The 20,569-nt window shown below is 32.9% G+C and overlaps 3 protein-coding genes across 3 annotated transcripts; 2 read left to right on the top strand and 1 right to left on the bottom strand.

Moving 5' to 3' along the window:
• The first annotated feature begins 982 nt into the window (after positions 1–982).
• LOC143535262 (uncharacterized) lies at positions 983–9,314 on the top strand. Its single transcript, XM_077029560.1, has 13 exons — positions 983–1,327; positions 3,213–3,324; positions 5,204–5,316; positions 6,461–6,586; positions 6,674–6,873; positions 7,726–7,801; positions 7,885–7,971; positions 8,050–8,130; positions 8,213–8,299; positions 8,384–8,425; positions 8,514–8,592; positions 8,664–8,734; positions 8,834–9,314. The coding sequence occupies exons 1-13, from the start codon at positions 1,151–1,153 to the stop codon at positions 8,924–8,926; spliced, it is 1,344 nt and encodes a 447-aa protein (XP_076885675.1). The 5' UTR covers positions 983–1,150; the 3' UTR covers positions 8,927–9,314.
• Positions 9,315–10,946: 1,632 nt separating this feature from the next.
• Positions 10,947–13,959, top strand: LOC143535248 (uncharacterized). The gene is made up of 7 exons (XM_077029552.1): positions 10,947–11,290; positions 11,372–11,489; positions 12,308–12,648; positions 12,751–12,867; positions 13,002–13,118; positions 13,361–13,459; positions 13,714–13,959. Exons 1-7 carry the CDS (start codon positions 10,947–10,949, stop codon positions 13,826–13,828), a joined length of 1,251 nt encoding a protein of 416 aa, XP_076885667.1. The 3' UTR covers positions 13,829–13,959.
• A 704-nt stretch (positions 13,960–14,663) lies between these two features.
• LOC143535263 (U11/U12 small nuclear ribonucleoprotein 25 kDa protein-like) lies at positions 14,664–16,787 on the bottom strand. Its single transcript, XM_077029561.1, has 5 exons — positions 16,759–16,787; positions 16,401–16,635; positions 15,792–15,897; positions 15,051–15,150; positions 14,664–14,965 (listed from the first exon to the last, which is right to left on the bottom strand). The coding sequence occupies exons 2-5, from the start codon at positions 16,633–16,635 to the stop codon at positions 14,870–14,872; spliced, it is 537 nt and encodes a 178-aa protein (XP_076885676.1). The 5' UTR covers positions 16,759–16,787; the 3' UTR covers positions 14,664–14,869.
• Between the last annotated feature and the right edge of the window lie 3,782 nt (positions 16,788–20,569).

Raw genomic sequence — 20,569 nt, forward strand, 5'->3', positions numbered from 1 at the left:
ACTTGTTTAACTTAGTGTCTAGTCACATCATGTTAAAGATCATGTCCTAAGTCATAACTTAATAACATATCAAGTATATGTACATGTAATGTTACAAAAATAAAATTATCATTAAATAATTTTTCATTAATAAATTTTTATATAAAAGATCGTATATTATTAAACTCATTATGAATTAATGATAAAATGATTCTTGAGGCTAATTAGAGGAAGAGGAATATAATTATCGCATGGACAAGTAACCTCTCATTGGTTTCAAGTAAAGCATGAAATTGCTCCACACCTTTTATCATTTTATTCTCTCTTTCTTTAATGGGCAATACTTAGTACAAAAGATTTCATGAAATTAATTTTCATGGTTTTTATTAGACACGTAAATGAATTAAACAAACACGAATAAAAACATATTCGTATTAGTTCATTTAATTAACTTCAAATGAACATGAGCACTTAATCATACAAGTATTTGTATTTATATATATTCGTTCATTTTAAAAATGAAAATGTTCATGTTCATTTATGTTCGTCATTTAAAATTTACAAGAACATAATTGAATAAAGATAAACGAACATAAATTAACATATATGGGCATACGTAAACAAACACAAGCAAACATAATCAAACATAACTGCATATATTTAAATGAACACAAATGAACAAATAAAAACATATTAGGGTTATATAATCTGTAAAATACAAATAATATCCAATTATTTCCTATTAATATGTAACAAACATAAAACAGCAAACATAAATGAACGAACGAAACACGTGTTCATCTTCGTCTGTTTAGCTAAATGAACACAAACCCTTTGTTTATGTTCATTCAAATGAACAAAGATAAACGAACAATTCACAAACATGTAATTGAACATTCGGTTCGTTTAAATGTCTAGTCTCCCAAAGGGGTATAATGGTAATTCTAACAAAAATATATCATTTCCTCTATTTAAGAAATGAGATAGGTGTAGGCACATAGAGAGTGTAACTTGGCTTGTGCGACTCATTTGCTTCATGACATAATCAAATAGTGATGTTTCTCTTTCGGTTTGCAAATATAAAGAGGGTGGTGTAGACTTCCACAATAAGCATTGCTTCCTTCATATAATAATAATTATTATTATCATCATTTACATCACCACCACCACCATGACGGACAAGACCATAATATCATCGGGGCTTGGCCACCTTTTCATGACGGTGTTTGTATTCAACTTTGCCAACTTCATGGTGGTTCCGGCCATTACTGACGTCACCATGGCGGCACTTTGTCCCGGTGAAGATGAGTGTTCATTAGCTATTTACCTCACCGGAGTTCAACAAGCGGTAACGAGTTTTATTTATGTGTTTATTGTTAATATTTAATGTTAATATATAATATATACACTTTTGTGTTATGAAAATATAGATTAATCAAAAGCTATGTTGTAATTTCCCATGTGGGTTTTCTTGATTTTTTCGTCATAACATCCGATTACATCGACATGAAATGTTTTTACTACAACAAAAAGATTGGTTTAAGACAACCTTTATTTCACAAAAAAAGCTGCATTAGGTGAAGTTGCATTATACCTAATGCAACATTTTTGTTAAATAATGCAACCGTTCCTTTCAAATGCAACCCTTTAAAAGTGTTGCATTTGAAAGAAACAGTTGCGTTATCTAACAAAAAGGTTGCACTAGACCTAATACAACTTCACCTAGTGCAGTTTTTTTTGTGAAATAAAGGTTGCCTTAGGCCATTTTTTTGATAGTTACTTTTATCATATGTTAAAATCAAATAGTTATTTCTTTTATGAATACCATTCGTAAGTAAGAACATTCTCAGTCTGTTTCTTACCATATATTCATATATATATTATGTAATTACATTAAAAAATACTATATTTTTCTCTCATGTTTAATTAAATAATATTTTATACCTTTATCATCATATTTTTTCACTCTTTCACTCACAATCGCTTTTAGAAATATTAAAAAATTTAATATCTACAGCGAAACTTCAAATTTAACTTTCCCATATAAAATTTCTCTCATCTTTACTATAACTATACCATATAATTTGTAAATCCCTCTCAAATATTTTTAGAGAAAGGATTAAGGATGCTCTAATATGACTTATTTCAACTCACATGAACCGTACACACAATTAATTTTAAATTAAAAAATTATGAGATTGGCATAAATAGTCGTTAGTAACTTAGCATTGCATGAAGAATAATTATTTGTTCTTTTTTTTTCAAACGGCAACTATCATTAACATGGTCTAGTAAGTTGATAGAAACCGGAAACATCACGCATTACAAGACACAAGGATTACACATTGGAACTATGCCAATCATTCCAATCTAACACACCAATTTAATTAACTTGATACTTAACCCAAAGGAAACTGTTTTGGTCTCCTTAATTACATGGTTTATATAAAAGAAAACTTGTTAAAGATGACCTCATTTTTATGTGCACCAAAAAGAAGTAAAGAAGTGAGGATTACCCATTAAACCATCTTTTTTTCTTATCCCATCAAACTTTAAATTTTATGTATAGACAAACCTCACCTCTTTTTTCTTATCCCATTAAACTTCAAAGGTTTATGTATTGACAAACCTCACCGAGAAAGCATAAATAGAATCGCTTATCTATACATAAGAAAGAAAGATATGCCGATAAAATAAGTGTCTTAAGTATTACATTAAACACAATATATATAAACATTTATTGATCTCGTTCTTTTGTTTTTTTACTTAAAACACATAAACTTCAAGTTACTAATTTATTTCTTTTGTTTAGTTTCGATGTCATAATTTGATACAGGCTGACTACGCATCAACTTGCAGCGAGTTTATGGTTAACGTTTTTACTTATGTTTTTTGTTAAATGTAATGGCCTTGTCACGAAACGCGGGTTCTAAATCCTAGTTTATATTTATTTTTCAATATGGAAAAGCATCTCTTTCATTTACTGTGGTCCTTAGTTAGAATGCACCACTTTAATCACTTTAATCACCTTTTAGATAAATATGATTTGTACCTTGGTGGTAGTTGATTTAGGCTTCAGAAGATTCCATTGCTTTTAGACTTTCATTGTTTTCTGACTAAGCTTCTTGTTTCTTTTCTTAAAATGAAAGTATTCTAAGTTATGGTTTTTAGATGGTTGTAAATAAAATGTAAGAAATTAAACATAATAATAACAATAATAATATAAATGGCAGATAACAGGCATGGGGACCTTGGTGATGATGCCTCTCATAGGAAATTTTTCAGACAAGTATGGAAGGAAGGTCATGCTCACTCTCCCAATGCTCCTCACCACTTTACCTTTGGGTATGTACTCTCTTTTAAGTCATCATTTTCTATTTTAGTTCAAGAAATTTAAATAAATAAATAATTGTTGAGTAATTGAGCTTGGTAATTAAATGTTTTTTTTTTAACTCTTTACGTTGATAGTCTTATTTTTTTGTTGTACTCTTGAATACCTAAGTTTGATTAGATGATGATAATAATATTAATAGCATTAATAATTATAAAATAAATCTAACATATAACTCAATAAAAGATCAAATAAAACACACACTCTCCCTTCCCTTGTAATACACATATACATACACAATTAGAAGCATACGTCTATATAGATGCAAGACCTTTAGGTTTTTAAAAGACTGTCACTGCCACTGAGTCATCATTAACTTATAATACGCATGCAACGTACTAACACAATAAATATGCAATTAATACATTGAGTATGCGTCAAAACACGAAAATAATGTTAGCTTTCATCGTAACGTTGTCAATCACGTCTACTGTTCATCCTTTTTTCTTTTACGTGTATATGGGATGTTGAGATAAACGGATTATAAAATAATTAATTGAAAAGTAAACTAATTTTTAAATTATTATATAGATGATACTTATAATAAACTAAAGTATAAAAGAAAGTGCCAATGTCTTAATGGATGATTTTTAAAACATACATAAAGTTTCCAGGAGAATTTGGAATCGAAAAAAATGAAAGTGGTTGAGGAGATGTAAGGACATGATTGGGGTTTAACATCACTAGAAAATACTTTCATTAATTTATGATAATTGTCACTTTTTATGATAAAGAAAGATATAAACTAATCTGAAACCAAATAACAAAAAACAATTAAAATACATAGATTGTAAGATAATCCGAATTAACCTGATAGTAAAACATAAAACATTAACATTTGGGATGACTGAATGACTGATTAGATGTTATTTTTTGATATGTGATTAGATATGATACACGTTTTTATGTTTCTATAATGGGATATAACATTGATTTTTATTAATACATTTCCTTAAGTTTTCTTCTTTTCTCATTTACATGTGCCAAAACAGAATTTATTAATTAAATAGTTATACTATGAACATATAAAGATGATATGAGAACTAGAGAAGAAAATAATGTTACTTTCATTATAACTGTTGCTGCTTTGCTACTGTTGTTACATCAAAGATGGTAAAACATTCAATAAAGCACCCATAGCCTATTTATTTGTTTTATACTTTTAGGTCCAACTTCTTAGCCTTCTTTTATATCCTCATGCCCTTTGTTTTTCCATTTAGATCACAAGTAACATCCCAACGACCCCAAGCCCACCTTTTGCACATTTGGTATACTTATACCCCTACTTTCTTATATTTATCTCATCACCACTCAAATATTAAAAAGACTTAACAAAATAAGGCTACCACCTTCTATATGGATGTATATATGATGTGGTTTAAATACTAATTATTATTTTTGTTTATTAGTTTGTAATATTATGATCCGCGCCAGCCCAAGAACGAATCGGTTGGTGGACCGACTTCCACAGTTCCACACCCCTACCGAGACTCATTACTGACCTCCATTAGCCCCCCTCCCGATTATTTCAAACAATTATCGACTCTCTTTTCAAAATCGTTTCCACCCTGGTACTTGTTTACTATCAGTCATACGATATTTAGCCTTAAACACAGTTTAGCATACCGCCCTATTGAGAGACATACATGAACAACTAAACTCGCAAGCATCATCTATATTTTATTTAAACTTAATATTTGTATCACAAAGAATGTAGTGTTTGATTCCATGTTTGTTATATTAATGTTATAAACTCATTATTTCTCATGTACTAATATAAAGTGTATTTTTTCATAAGAAAGTACTAACTTATGAATTTGTGGGTGAAAACAGTAATTTTGGCATACAGCAGGGAGAAGAACTTCTTCTTTGCATACTATGCACTCAAAACCCTCACCTCCATGGTTTGTGAAGGAAGTGTACTTTGTCTTGCACATGCTTACGTGGTAATCATTTCTATCTAGTCACTTTATGTTTAATAAAGAACAATAAATTGTTCGTATTGTATGAACAGTACTTCACTTTATGCATACTATGAAAATAAAATAAGAGAAAAATATAAATATCCAAGTATCCAACCAAACTTCATGTATAATAAAGAACAATAAATTGTTGGCCACTTCCTAAACACTTTAGAATACAAAGTTGACATGCCATAATTACATGTACTTCATGACTGTAGATGGAAACATGTCGGACATGAAAGATGAGACAGAAATATGTTCCTTAAAATACTTATTAGATGATTTTGTTTTTTCAAAATTTGTAGTTATTGACTTATTGGAATTTGTTCTTAAAAATAAACTCAATAGTAATACGTCTACTAATTTAGAGGTGTATAAATTGGTTCGGGTTCAAACCAGTTTAATTTGGTCAATAAAAGTCAAAACAACTTATGATCGGTTTTTTTAGGGTTGAAATCGGTTCTGGCTAGTTTCGGTTTGGAACCGATTACGGTTTGCAAACCAGTTTTCACATAATCAGTTTTAACCTGGCTCGATTTTCAGTTAACCACCCCCCCCCCCCCACACACCCACACACACAACCACCATTATCTGCTATTAACATATAATAGTTTAATAATATTAATAACAATAATTATTATTATAAAACACACATAGGGTGTAAAACGAGCAGAGCCGCTTGCGAGCCATTTGAGATCAATTCGTGAAAAAGTTTGGTCGATATGTGTTTAAACGAGCCCAATCCCGAGCTCGAGCCTATAATTAAACTCGTTTAATAAATGAGCCCGAACACGATCTTCACTTATTGAGTCGGCTCGTGAGTTTAAACGAGCTTGTCATTTATATAAATTTTATAATATATATGTGTAGTAATTATTAATGAATAGATGTATAATATTAACAAAAAATAAGTAAATAACATAAATTATGTTATACTTATAATTATAATTGAAAAAAATATATAAAACAATTATATGCATATAAATTAATTAATAGATAAAAAGCGAGTCGTGCCCGAACTTGAAAAACTACTCACGAGTCAAGCTTTAGCCCGAGTTTGCGTAAGTTAAACGAGAAAACCAAGTTTTGACTATTTTGACTAGAACTAAACATGTTGACTTTTCAGGCGGACAACGTGGCACTACCACGGCGGGCCACGGCGTTCGGAATACTCTCCGGCATATCATCATGTTCATTTGTCTTCGGCAACCTTTCCACTCGCTTCCTACCATCAGCTGCATCTGTTTTTCAAGTATATAATAATAATATTATAATTACTACATGAGTGAATGATAATAATTAATATAATATGTATGTGTGTTGTTGCTGGTTATTTCAGGTAGCTGCTGCGGTTGCAATGGTTTCTGTAGTGTATATGAGGATATTCCTGCCGGAATCAGGTATGGAGGCGGCGGTGATCGCTGCTGCTACGGTGAAAGAAGAGACGGTGAATGAATGCCTTCTCGAAAAAGGATGTACGGTTGATCGTCGATCTGCTAGTCCTTCGTTGCGCGATTCGATATCGTTGTTGAGGAGCAGGTACGCCATTTATCTTCTCTATAAATATTAATTTAGAACTCGACGAAACGAGCCGAGCTCGAGCTCTTGTAAGTCAAAACAAGCCGAGATTTCATGTTGTATTACTGGTTCTCAGCTTGTTTTGAGCTCATCTCATGAGTTGTTTTTCAAGCTCACTCGTTTTGTTTGTTATTTATTAATTTTATATATTTTGAGAAAAACCTTAAACGACCGAAGGCTTGGCGTCGATCTTGTGTTGTACCTTAAACAAGCCGAAGCCCGGCTGGAGCTCCACCATGCAATGCAAAAGTAAAACACAGAAGTCCAAATTAGGTAAAACTTACAAATACACGTGGCTCGAGCTCGGGCTCGATAACTGAACAAGCTTTATTTGAGGCTTAAGCTCAGTTCATTTCGAGCTTTATATCGATCCGAGCTCGGGTGGCTCGGTTCGTTTACACACCTATGTAAACTCGGTCAATTTGGCCGAATAATAGGCGAGTACTCGGGCGTTGAGGTGATTTTCTAACACTCGGTCAATGGGAGTACTCAGCCTAGCTAGGGAGTACTCGGACATGCATACTTTTGATTTGTATTGATGTTCACATATTTTGTTATATATATATTAGTAAACTTATGATATTTGACATATATATAATTTCCCAAGAATTAATTTCTTTATAAGATACTATGTCCGAGTACTCTCAACTCCCTTGTCGACCGACCTGAGAAAGCCTAGCAACTTCTGCAACATTGTTAGCATGAATTTATATCTCAACTTATTTAGGTTATCGGTTTGATTTGAATTTTGAACTCTAAAAATCGGGGGAAAATGCAATAATTGAAGTATACTGTTATGAATGTTACTCTCAGCTGGACATTTTCACAAGCAGCTATTGTGGCATTTTTCAGCAGCCTTGGTGAACTAGGCCTTTATTCTGCATTATTGGTACTTGATTAACCATGATAATAATATTAGTATTTCCATTAAAACTTGCTGGTTTGTTAATCATGCATCTTTGTATCCTGCAGTATTATTTGAAGGCTGAGTTTCATTTTGATAAAGATCAGTTTGCTGACTTGATGATCATTAACGGGATCGCAGGGATCATATCTCAAGTACGTCTTGTACTTATAGTTATATCGAGTAACCACATTTATTTTAACTTACATGTATATTGTATTTGACTATTGCAGATGTTTCTTATGCCCTTGTTGGCTAGAGTTATCACTGAAGAAAAGATTCTTGCAATCGGACTCGCCTTTAACTGTGTACATGTATGTATATCTATATCACCGATTAAACATTTAATTGTATAACATTAGTTTGTTATAATATAATCATTGGTTTTAAATGCAGATTTTTTTATATAGTGTAGCTTGGTCATCATGGGTAGTTTATTTTGCAGCCACATTTCAAATCCTGGCTGTTTTTGCAGGACCGAGCGTGAGTTCTTTGCTTCTGATGTATTTTCTTTTTAGTCAGTTTTAATGTAACATTTATCTTAACAAGTAAATTGACACTTTTCAGTTAAAGAGCATTGTATCCAAACAAGTTGGTCCTACTGAGCAGGTAATTTGAAGTGTATTTGACCTTTTGATTTGACTTTACAGAATTTTAATAATTAAAATACTTATTATTATTTTTTCGGTTTATTCAGGGAAAAGCACAAGGATGTATTACAGGCCTATGCTCTTTCGCCAGTATTGTTTCTCCGCTCATTTTTAGTCCTCTAACAGGTGACCGAATTTTAACAGATGCTTTGTTTATGTTAATTTTAAATTAATCTAATTAGTATTTTATTTTGCAGCTTTATTCTTGTCTCATGATGCTCCATTCGTGTTTCCTGGTTTTATTCTCGTGGCTGCTGCGTTTGCAGTGGTAACTCTTGAATAACATCTTATATCCAAATTATGACGTTAAATAATAATAATGGGATTTAAGAACTAATGAAGTGTTGTGTATTTTAACTATTTTTAGATGATTGCGTTCATCATGAGTATTATGATACGCCCCCCACATGTTGTCTCGGAATCAAAAGTGGTTGATGACTCTGTACCAGTGGAGCCTTGAACACGTGTTTTTTCGTTTCGTTTAATGGATTGGTACGCTGGTGCATTTACTGTTATACTCTCTAGCCCTTGGGTTATGCATATAATAATTAGTTATAGATATGTTAAGATGAAAGTAATGGACAAGGTTCCATTGATTGGGGGTGTTTGTGTTTGTATAGTAGTGTATATGTTATCTAAGAATAGTATCTGTTGTAGTAAGAAATGTTAGATTTTATTAGAACTTATATATAGTTGTAACACTATTTTTATTTTTTTTTTGTATGATGTTACATTCATTCTGTGTTGTTACATTGCAGTCACCAAATTAATCTATATACTATGAAGTATGAACAACTTTTAATAGTTGGTCAATGAGTTGAAATGGGTAGATCCAGTTCAGTCACCAATTAATCTCCTTCGTAAATTAGTGAGATTGTGTCTTCGGAGTTTGCTTGGACTTCTCTTTTGGGCTCGCTGAGAAGAGTTCCTACCCGAGAAGAATAGATCAGGTAAAGGTGCAGGTGTATTCGTAAGATCACTTCCGATGCATTCATAGTAAGTCGTCTATGCATATATTCTTTATGCAGAAATCCTGACTAAGTGGTTTGATCAAACAAGTAGTTAGATCATAACTGAAATAAATATTTTTGCGATCAAATTTGACACGCTAACTATTGACTCGAACCTGTTCTGACCAGTTATCCAACCCACTCGTTTTGCCACTAAAGGCTTCAACTCTAAACACAACCATCTCATTATTCTTTTAAGAATTTTTTTGTTATTTTAAGCATGCTTAATGATGTTACACGAAACTAGTAAAAAATGTGTGTACTATCAAGGGGGAAGCTTGTATTGTGCCCAGGGTGACTCCGGTCACCCCCGTTTTTTTCTTACTAGCGTAAAATTATGGATTTTCATCCGGAAATTTTATACGTGGTGTAAATTTACCCGTTTTCATCCAAAATTTTAAACCTGACCACCCTTGTTTGTGAACATCTTTATGCGTAATGAGTCCAGCCATCCTGGCATTTTTGTCTGAGCTTCGCCGCTGCATACAAGAAGCATGTGGTTCAAAATAAATCAACAAGAACTGACTGTTATCTACATAGACAATGCAACTGGCATATCTTAATCAGAGTACACTATCTATGGCGACAAATGAAACACATATCAAATGTGTACTCAACATATAATTTTTCACAAGAGAAATCAATGATTATTGGCTCAAGTCAAGCGGTTATCAAAAAAGATATAACTGAAAGGGAAAATTCTTAAAATAGTCAATTTTTATCATGGTTTTTCACAAATAGCCCAAAACCAGACAAAATACACAAACTAGCCAAAAAATTCCGTAGGAATCCGTTTAAAATCATTTCTGATCTGATTGAATTTTTGGACCTTTAAAATTGGGCCACGTGTCAACGTTTTAATGGATACGACAAAATTTCTTAAAAATTTCGTCGGATCCGACTGAAGTTTAGTGAGTCCGACTGGATTCTTCATCTTCTACCTCTCAAACCCAAAACCTCCATACCTAAACTCCATCTTCATCTTTCTTATTTCTTCACAAAGTCAAGCAAATCAATATTGTAAATCGCTTAGTTTTTCGAGGAGAACACAACTATAGTGTTCAATGTCACTCTAGAACCCAAAGTCAAAGACCCCCCAAATTGAAAAATCTAGGGTTCGCCCGACAAATTAAACAATTGGATCCGACGAAAGCATGAAATGAACTGTCGGATCCGACTGTCTTTTCCTCCGATAGTTCGTTCGGCTAATCGATCGGCCAAAGTGGTGCGTCTTGATAGGCTAAAAATTCCGTCAGATCAGGTATTGTTTTGGTCGGATCGGACAGAATAATGTAGCTATTTTGAGAATAAGTTTTGGTCTTAGACTAGAATTAAATTCATAACAAGATTTTAACGAGTTAATAATTTAGGTCCACAAAAACTAAGGTAACATTATAATATTTGTCATCTTAAATTTGAAGCCGAAACCCTTAAACCCTATACTCGAATTCTCCAAAGGGAGGAACAAAAATGACAACAACAAGACTCTTCACTCGCTTCAAAACCAACGCCACTGTCACCACCGCCGTTAACTTCCACCCATTCCGTTCAATTCTCTTCCAACAATACTCATCAGCTTCCGTCATAACCGATAATAATAATAATAATCCCACAACCGAATTAACAAGCGTAGACTCTCAACAACACCCGTGGCCAGAGTGGGTGACTTTCGTTGACCGTCTCAAAACCAAAGGCTACATTAATCAACAACAAACACCAAATAATATTAATAATAACAATGGTCTCTATAAAGATATCAGTGTTCTTAAAGAAGCTTGCCTCAGTTTCGGTCGTGACCGATTCGATTTGTTCAAGTAAGAATTAATCCTATTTTGTTGTAATTTGTTAAAACTTAAAACCCCTAATTTAATTAATTGAATTTGATTGTGTTTTAGGTTATTATCTATGCAAGATGTTCAGACTCTGGTGGAAAAAGGGTGTCCGAATATTAACCGAAAAACTGTTAATTCAGGGAAACGGTTACGGGCACATCTACAGATAGATGAAGGAGATGTAAGTTATGTTAATTAATTAGCTTATGCATTTAAAAACAGATTTTTGTAAGCCCGGTTGAACAGACGGATGGACATGAATGCTTAAATGAACTGATTTTAACGTGTTATTGTTCGTTTGTTAAGAAAATGAACGTGCTAATTGATTTATGGTTTCGGTTTGGGTCGGTTTTGGGCTAAACCGAATAAAAAATTGAAACTTTGGTTTTTAAAATTTTGAAAATGCTTCAGTTTTGGTTTCTTCGGTTTACCATTTGATCTTAAAAATTTTGGGTCGAAAACAAGAAAAACTTTAGCCCAAAATAGTGAATTTTGGCCTAGATTATTTTGCTAAGTAATAACTAATTGATTATTATACATTTGGGCTAAAATATTTGAGCTACATGTTTTATAAATTCAGTTCGGTTTTTTTTGGTTTTTATCACATGCAAAACATAAAACCAAACTGTCGTTTATTTTGTGTTTCTGTTTGTCTTTTTCGGTTTGTTATTTTAGGTTTCATGCACACCCCTAGTTTATACTATAAATGAACGGTTCACGGACATAATTGAATGAACATAAATGAATGGAAATTAAATAAAAGTGGACAGCTATTAAAAGTTAAAGTAAGTATCCAAACAAATTGTTTTTAAATTAATATTAGTAATTTTTTTTGCATGAACGTTTAAACAAACGTAAAGGAACGGACTTAAACAGACGTAAATGAACAAATAAGACATCTGTTCATGGCTTCATGTTCGTTTGTTCCACTGATGACTGGTTCGTAAACAGGACTAGATTTGTGTGTTTAATGTTGGTAAGTCTCCATTTTGATTATAGGCATGTGGTGTTTGTGTGCTTCGAGGATCATGTGATAGAGCGTATGTGATGCTAAAAGACATTGAATCAGCTACACGAACTGTAGATATTGTGAGGATATTATTAAATTATGCACTCGATCCAGTTGTTGATTTGGATAAGAAGCCTTTAGATGCAGAAGTTGTTGAAGCATCCGCCAAGAAGTTGCTTTTAGAGTTGACCGAGCTTAGTGACACGAGAGTTGACCCGGAGTTACGAAAACCAGCAGCAACGGTTGCCCGAAAGACACAATCTTTTGAATTTAGTGAACAGGATTCTACACGCAATGTTGAAATGAAAAGAGGCGATTGGATGTGTCCCAAGTGAGAATATGTTTAAATCTTTCTTGATATTGTTTTATTAAATTACACACGTTAGTTATCTAATACTCGTTATTGATGAATATATTCATGATCTTTTTGCAGGTGTAATTTCTTGAATTTTGCTAGGAATAAAAAATGTCGTGAATGCTCTGAAGACGCTCCTCAAAAATCTGGTGTTGAAGATGTTGAAATGAAAAAAGGCGATTGGATTTGTTCTCAGTAAGTTTGTAAATTAGATATTGTGGTTATAAAGCTTTTAAGTTTGATCTTATCACCATCTTTATTTATTTTTTTATTATGTGTTTATGATGTCATAATTGTATATTTAACGACATAAACGTTCTTTATTGCAGGTGTAATTTTATGAATTTTTCTAGAAACATCCGGTGCTTGAAATGCAAAACGGAGGGGCCTAAGAGGGTTGGAGCAGATGATATTGAAATGAAGAAAGGAGATTGGAACTGCCCAGAGTAAGTAATTTATATATTTGAATAAGTATATATGATACACACACAAACATTATGTATTACACGGTCAGATTTTGTCTATCCTAATTTGTCTCACTAAATCATGTGCTGCAACGTTATGACTTAATTTGGTTGTTAAGATATGTGGGTATGTAATGTGATTTCATTATATTTGTTTAAGCTTAAGTATTGCCAACTAAAATGATACTTTTTTAACCTATGTTTTTTTGTTATACTTTTATCAGGTGTCGCTTTATGAATTTTGCGAGCAACACAAAGTGTTTACGTTGCCGAGAGCAACGCCCCAAGAGACAAGTAAATGGTGGAGAGTGGGAGTGCCCCTCGTAAGTCTAGTTTTTTTTTTCTCCACAGAATGCCTATTTTTAAATCATTTTATTGATTAAGTTCTTAAATAAGAAGATATCGTTAGGGGGTTATTACAACTTCAAAAAGCTAAAACACATTTACACATATAGCTAATTAGCTATATGATTTTCATTATACAATATCACATAATTCTTTTTAAGACACGTGTACAAGCACCTCGTGTATATTCTAGGTTTGAGGTCTAATGTATTTTGAATTGAATTTGTGTAAGGTGTGATTTCTTCAATTTTGTTGGAAATGTTGTTTGTCGGAAGTGTAATGGCGAAAGGCCCAAAGATGTGGAGCTAAAAGCCGAGAAGAGACATGGAGGATATCTTATTAAGTAACTTCTTCCGTCTGGTTTGGTATGTAACTTATTAACCAAACAAAAATTAGTGGTCAAACTCATGGTTTTGCTGACAATTCATTTTCCAGTCTCAGGGTTGCCGATAGAGCATATTGCGAGGATTTGCACGAAATTGAACCTATGTGAATCGCCTTTAAGTTGTTTGCCAACCGGCTTCTGTCTAGTTTTTCTATTTTTTTTGCCAGCCGGCTTCTGTGCACGAGGAAGTTTTTTGAACCTGGGTTAGGGCTTATATTTATTAGGGCTTATATAAGTTACATTATGTTTTGTCTGTCAAATCAAATTCAATGTGATTGCAACTTGCAAGAATGTTTAACACGTGTTTTATAATTGAAATTATAGTTATCAAATGGTGTAAGAGCATTCACAGTCTGTCCATTAAATTTAGTGAGTGAAGTTTTTATAATATAGAGAGTGGTGCTTTAGGGTGATGTGAGTGGGGGAGTGAGAAAATATAGTGATTTTTCTGTATATTTGAAAAGATACTGTAACTTTCTATAAGTTTTCTAATATTTTTTGAAAGTGATTGTTAGTAAATAAGAAAGAAAATATATTTTTTAATTGAGAACGAGAGAAAATATGTATAATTTTGAATTTGGAGATGGATAACAATGGAAAAAATGTTTTATTGGTGCATATTCACTTTTTCAGTATTTCTACCAAGAATCTGACTTTTAACACCACATAAAACTAAATTTGTCAACAAAAAAATAAAAATAAAAAATGAAGTTTCAAACTCTTCTTTTTAACTAACATTAGCAACATATTTTCAATGTATTGATAATATGGTTTTCTAATCATATTCAGCACATTACTATTTACAAGATAATAATGTTATGTGATTCAGTAAGGACACACATTAGAAAACTTGCAACTTTCAACTTATTCATGAATCGAAGAGGTCGTCTTGCATTTATGCTAACGATAACACAAGTACGCTAAAAATGGTATACTACATATCGGTTCATTTCATTTATGAAACAAAACAAGTAACATATAAAACAAAAATAAGAACCAGCATTCATTCCTTTCTGTTAAGACCATGAAAAAACCGATGCTTTCGTCTTCGCGAATGCTGCTTCGAAGCTCTTGACAGTACGTACGGAACAAAATGCACCTAACCAACAAGATATTCCCAGTTAATCAAACTAACATCACATAACATATTAACATGTACATCATTAATCAACACTGATGTGTACCTGAGAGTGATTACGCACACCATAATCTTGGAGATTTGCATCATCATTAAGAAGCTTTTCATTGTTGTGTGACAAACAAAAATTTCGCCACACATGCTTCCTGAAAACACAAACAGCAAATGAAAGCTCAACAATGTTGTAATTCAAAATTGTTATTATTAAAATGTATTGATAATATAGTTTTGTAATCATATTCAGAACATTATTATTTTCAAAATACGAAAACTGGACTGGAAAGTGTTGGTGGGTTGGTAACCCAGCCAATTTTGACCAGCATATTAGTGTTGACCCGTTGTGACCTTCGACCCGAGTAGGCTTGTAAAAAGGGGGGGGGGGGGGGTTCTCGTTTGTGTTCAGTTTGTTAAAGAAAATGAGCGTGTTATTGTTCATTTATGTTCGTTTGTTAGCAATATAAGCATAACCGATTAAAATTAAATGTGACCAACAATACATGGCCTAACAAGTTATGAAAGCTAGACTAAATTGTAATCAGCTTAAAAAATTAAATGAATATATTAACAGCATAAACAAATGAACTAAAACAAGTGTAACTTACGAACGAACATGAACATAAATGAAAGAACGAGATATGTGTTCATGTTCGTTCGAAATACTGAACGTCCCGTTGAACGGTTCACAAACAGTCCACTGAACGTTCGGTTCCTTTAGAGGCCTATACCTAAGTCCCAACCAACCCATTTTTACAAAGAAAACGATCAATAATAAAGTTAAGGGAAAAACCAAGAAATGTGGCGATGACCCATCTTCGACTGCTCCATTTCGTTGACTTTTTTCTTGACCGCAAGTTTCAAATCTTTGACCGTTGCAGAATTCATCACTGCAACATCTGCATCCAATACAAGTAAAAACCAACAACCGTTGATGATAAGATCATATAAGCAGAAAATAAGCAGCTAAGAAATCAAGGGTGTGCATCAGTTCGCTTATGTTTTGAGCTAAAATCGAACAAAAACCGAAATGTCGGTTTTTGAGTTTTTGAAAACCGTTCAGTTTTGGTTTTTGCCATTTGGGCTGGAAATTTTGGCTGAAAAAAAAGTTGGCCAAATATAATGAATTTACTTAATTGATCATTATACATTTTGGCTAAAACACTTAGATTAAACTAGATAATAAATTATTATAAATTACTTGTATATAAATAAAACATAAAAATCTATAAGTTCGGTTCGTGTTTTTTCGGTTTTAGTTACCCGCAAACCCGAACCAGACGTTCTGTTTTTACGGAAACATAAAACCAAACCAACCATCGGGTTTTGTTTCAATTCGGTTTTTTCGGTTTCTGATCAGTAATCGGTTTAATGCACGCCCCTAGCAATAACAATCACACACCGAAAGACGTGCCGTCTAACTTAAGCACAGAAACCCGCATAGCACTCCCTAATTCCAAGCTGATAAGGGTCTCAACATCCGAAAGACTCGGGTTTTTGGGTACATCTGCAAGCACAGGATCATCAAGAAGTGCAGCTAGTGTTGAGTTCAGCTTTGCTTTTTTGACATTGTTGGTGTTGTATTCTAGGGCTACATTGTCATCCTCATTGACACCACTGGATGTTGGTTCACCCATCTAATTCATACGCCAAGGATATGTAAAATGGTTAGTTGAAAGTCACTAGGCATTTCATCGAACACCTTGTGTGCAAGAAACTAACCCCCCCCCCCCCCCCCAATTCGAGTTATCAAAACATACCTTTGATTCCTTGTATTTGTTCTTGTTTTATTCAGATATCTTGATGCATAACCCTATTTCGTTGATGGGTTTTGGGAATTAACTAATTTTAATTTATTTATTTTTGGGTTATGTTTTTGGGTGATGGTTTTTGTAAAATAATAATTTTAATTTATTATTTATTTTAGAACTACGAATTTCATTAAACAAGCAGTAAGGTTCAAATAACCAAAAAACAATGAGGAAATTATAAAGAAATACCGACATCAATCTTTTCATAACAAATTATTATAAAAGTGATCGCCGTGTTGGAAGCGTTGGGCAACTAGTGTTGGAAGATGACTTCGTTTCTTGTCTTATAAATACACCAACAAGTCGGAGAATTACATCGTAAAGCACCTTGTGTTTTCTTATGTCCCAGTTGCACATTTTGTGTCAGTGACTGTAACATTCGTCATTTTCGATATTTTTTGTACTTGTATTTGTATCAAAACCCGACCCGATTTGTAAACCAAATCTTTCACTAATATAAAATGTTGGATTTTTATGTTTCATAATCATCTCTTACCTTTTGGATTTGTTACTAGATTGTATTATTTAAACTTTTTTTTTAAAAAAAAAAAACACATGCAAGTATTGATATAAAACAAGGAAAACAAGTTTGACTCCTTCCCTATATAAACAACCTCATCCTCTTCATTATTCTTTGCTCATTCATCTTCTTTCTCTCCCAAATAAAGTTCATATCTCTAACCTCTAAGGTTCTTAATAATCAAGCAATAGCCTTCTTTAATTCTTGTTTGTTACTTATTAATTCATATCTTATGGCACAACATATATATAATATGCACCCCTTGTTTCCTTCGTCTTTCATCTTCTTCGGGAGGTGATATGCTACAAGGCAAGGCTACATGGAGAACTCTTTGTACTTCTTGTTTATATTATTTTCCTTTAATGCTTTCCTATTCTTGTTCATATTGTAAGTAGTTTAGCTTTTAATTCATGTTTAAAGAGTTTCATGGTATTGGTTATGAAGTCACTAGTCTCGGTTTTATCCCGAGATTAGACCCGAATCAAGACATAACCAAGACCAAACTCTTGTTTACTAGTCTTGTTTATACTATTTCCCTTTAATGCTTTTGTTTATATTGTAAGTAGTTTAGTTTTAATTCATGTTTAAAGAGTTCCATGGTGTTGGGTATGAAGTCACTAGTCTCGGTTTCATCCCGAGATTAGACCCGAATCAAGACCGAACCAAGACCGAACTCTTGTTTACTAGCTTTTGTTTTAAATAGTTTTGTTTAAAATAGTTAAATAAACATGTTTATGAAAGATTTGAACCTTGTAACTTCTAAAACCATTTTGATAGTTCTATGGTATTTGGGTATGTGGTAACCATCCTCGGTATCATTCCGAGTCAAGGACCGAACCAAAACCGAACTAAACCGAGTTCACTTGCCTAAGACACACAAGTGTGTTTTTGGCCATCGAAACTCATCTTTTCTTCAAGAATGTATTTTAAACTAATTTTAAGTATTTTATCAACTTACTTGGTGTGTCGGTATCCAACTTGATCTTATAACAAGCTTGGACCGGTGATACCAAATACACACTTAACGGACGTTAAGGTTCTTCATAATAGAACTATATACTTGGTTAAGTCTTTCGATTTTATTGAGTTATCTCAAAACATTTTGGAAAGTTAACTTTGAGTTTAGTTAATTATCTAGACCCAAGTTAACAAATCCGAACACTCGATTAAAACCTTGTTTTGGTGTTCATATACCCAAAGGGTCTTGCATTAGTGCATTATAACCCACATAAGTTACTTAACATAGGTTGAGTAATAATTATGAATGAAATACCAAGACCCGGTTTCGAGTAAACTTACTTTTTAGAACATGTCTTTAATTTCCCAAGTATTTACATTTTTAAACCATAAACTTCATTTATTTACTTTACTTGTCATATTTTATTTTAAACACTTCCAAGACAACCTACTAACTTAAGACCCGTTTAATCTAGGTCTTGCTCGTTAAACCCGATCTCCGATTATTCACGAATCAATCTTTCAAGTTACTTAGTTAACGTGAGTACATTTCATCCCCCGTTTTCACTTTTATCTTTTGGGGGTAACATGCATACTTATTCAAACAAAAATGATTTATATTATACTCATTTCTCAAACCACAAACTTTAGGGTATATGATGCTAGAATACTTGCTCTATTGTGTGTTATATGTCTCATATGCTTTACGTGCGCGAGTGTTTATTTTTATGTTGTTGTTGAGCCTCATTAAGTATGATCATACGCTCCCATAACTACTTAGCCTTGTGCTAGTAGAATAGGGTCTCATTATCCAAGTATGTCGGTATTCTTACCGATTAGAAAGGATCCTCATTTACATATGTTTTATATACCATGATTGATGCTTTTATTTATAATCTCATATTCGTTTGTGGATTTCACTCATATTATATATACTCAAAACTATGAAATTGCTCACCAACATACGTGTTGACAAATGTTATTTTATGCATGTTACAGGTTTGATTATTACTTGAGTTTGAGTTTGAAGACGTCATTCTATTTTGATACTGCTAGGTTATTAGAAGAATGAACAATATCTATTTCTTATGTTTTGATGTTATTTGTATGAACAATATGTGTTACTTTGGTGATTGAATGAAATTAATGAGTTGATTAAATATTGTCACTTTAATAGTGTCTTGTGTATTTGTCCAATCACGTTGCACCCCGGCATGTTCCGCCGCCTTTGGTCGGGGTGTGACAGATTGGTATCAGAGCCAAGACTATAAGATAGGTGGTTAGACGTAACGACCTAGTATAGTTTTGCTTTAGAGTCCTTATACGTGTTGCTTATACGTGTTACCCTACTTGATTGTTCATTACACTTATACATTTAATTTCTTATTTATTTCATTTAATCTTCAAAAATATACACATGCACACACTCTCATAGTATTCCAAGGTATCCTTACCTTAAAACGCAAAAACATTAGTTTTCATAATGTGTTTTATGGATCACAAACTTAATTTGGATCCCGTTATTTAAGATCTCCTTAAAGGTTGCATTTATATCGGGTTTGTAGCCATCATGGAAAGCGAAACACTATGAAACGACCATTTGACAAAAAGATTCCAAGAATCGAAGGTGATATACTTACCTGGGATGATTGAATTATAGTGTGCGTTTTCTAGGCTTACAAATCGTGTTATATATGTCAATACTTTAAGTTGTCGAATGCAAGCGTTCCGGTTGCCTCCTTATATTTTTTGGTGTTAAAAATACAAGTTGTTTTTAACATCTCGTTGTATCTCCGTTTTTATTATATGTTATTATCGTTATTTGAGTCACAACAACATAATTAAGACGCGGTGGTACGTGCACATGTTCGACTCCACCTATCATTTTATACAACTTTATTTGTCGGGATATCAAACCCTGGTGATTTCATGTACGATTTTCCCGACTATATATATAAATTTCAAAATCTCAAAACCTCCAATTTTTAAATGGCAAAAGTTTGAAACTTATAAATATATATACATTTTTATCTTTTGATGTAAGTATAAAATGGTTTTTACTAACATTCTCATTCTCATAACTCTAGGATTCACAATCATTAAACCCTACATTTACTCTTTTTCCCTCATACTTATATCAATTACCCCAAACTTATACCATTTCTCTTTTATTATTTTAGAATGCTTCCAATCCGTTGCCAACTACGTAAGCCGAGCTCCGGTCGTCGGATGGCCGCAATGGTAGCAAAAGAAATCGCCGCTGTGATTCCCGGACTCATAACT

The sequence above is a fragment of the Bidens hawaiensis genome, unplaced genomic scaffold (assembly GCF_021521415.1).
Source record: "Bidens hawaiensis isolate Kalapana, Puna unplaced genomic scaffold, B.hawaiensis_p1.1 tig00010461_1, whole genome shotgun sequence".
Lineage (NCBI taxonomy): Eukaryota > Viridiplantae > Streptophyta > Magnoliopsida > Asterales > Asteraceae > Bidens > Bidens hawaiensis.

Bases quoted from the DNA above. Each gene is read 5' to 3' on its own strand.
- LOC143535262 (XM_077029560.1), top strand. From the start codon at position 1,151: ATGACGGACAAGACCATAATATCATCGGGGCTTGGCCACCTTTTCATG. The intron at 7,972-8,049 runs GTACGTCTTGTA...TGACTATTGCAG, and splicing joins TCGCAGGGATCATATCTCAA to ATGTTTCTTATGCCCTTGTT. The intron at 8,131-8,212 runs GTATGTATATCT...TTTTAAATGCAG, and splicing joins TCGCCTTTAACTGTGTACAT to ATTTTTTTATATAGTGTAGC.
- LOC143535263 (XM_077029561.1), bottom strand. From the start codon at position 16,635: ATGGGTGAACCAACATCCAGTGGTGTCAATGAGGATGACAATGTAGCC. The intron at 15,898-16,400 runs GTGTGTGATTGT...TATTGGATGCAG, and splicing joins GTTAGACGGCACGTCTTTCG to ATGTTGCAGTGATGAATTCT. The intron at 14,966-15,050 runs GTACACATCAGT...CTTGTTGGTTAG, and splicing joins GTGTGCGTAATCACTCTCAG to GTGCATTTTGTTCCGTACGT.
- LOC143535248 (XM_077029552.1), top strand. From the start codon at position 10,947: ATGACAACAACAAGACTCTTCACTCGCTTCAAAACCAACGCCACTGTC. The intron at 11,291-11,371 runs GTAAGAATTAAT...ATTGTGTTTTAG, and splicing joins GACCGATTCGATTTGTTCAA to GTTATTATCTATGCAAGATG. The intron at 12,868-13,001 runs GTAAGTTTGTAA...TCTTTATTGCAG, and splicing joins GGCGATTGGATTTGTTCTCA to GTGTAATTTTATGAATTTTT.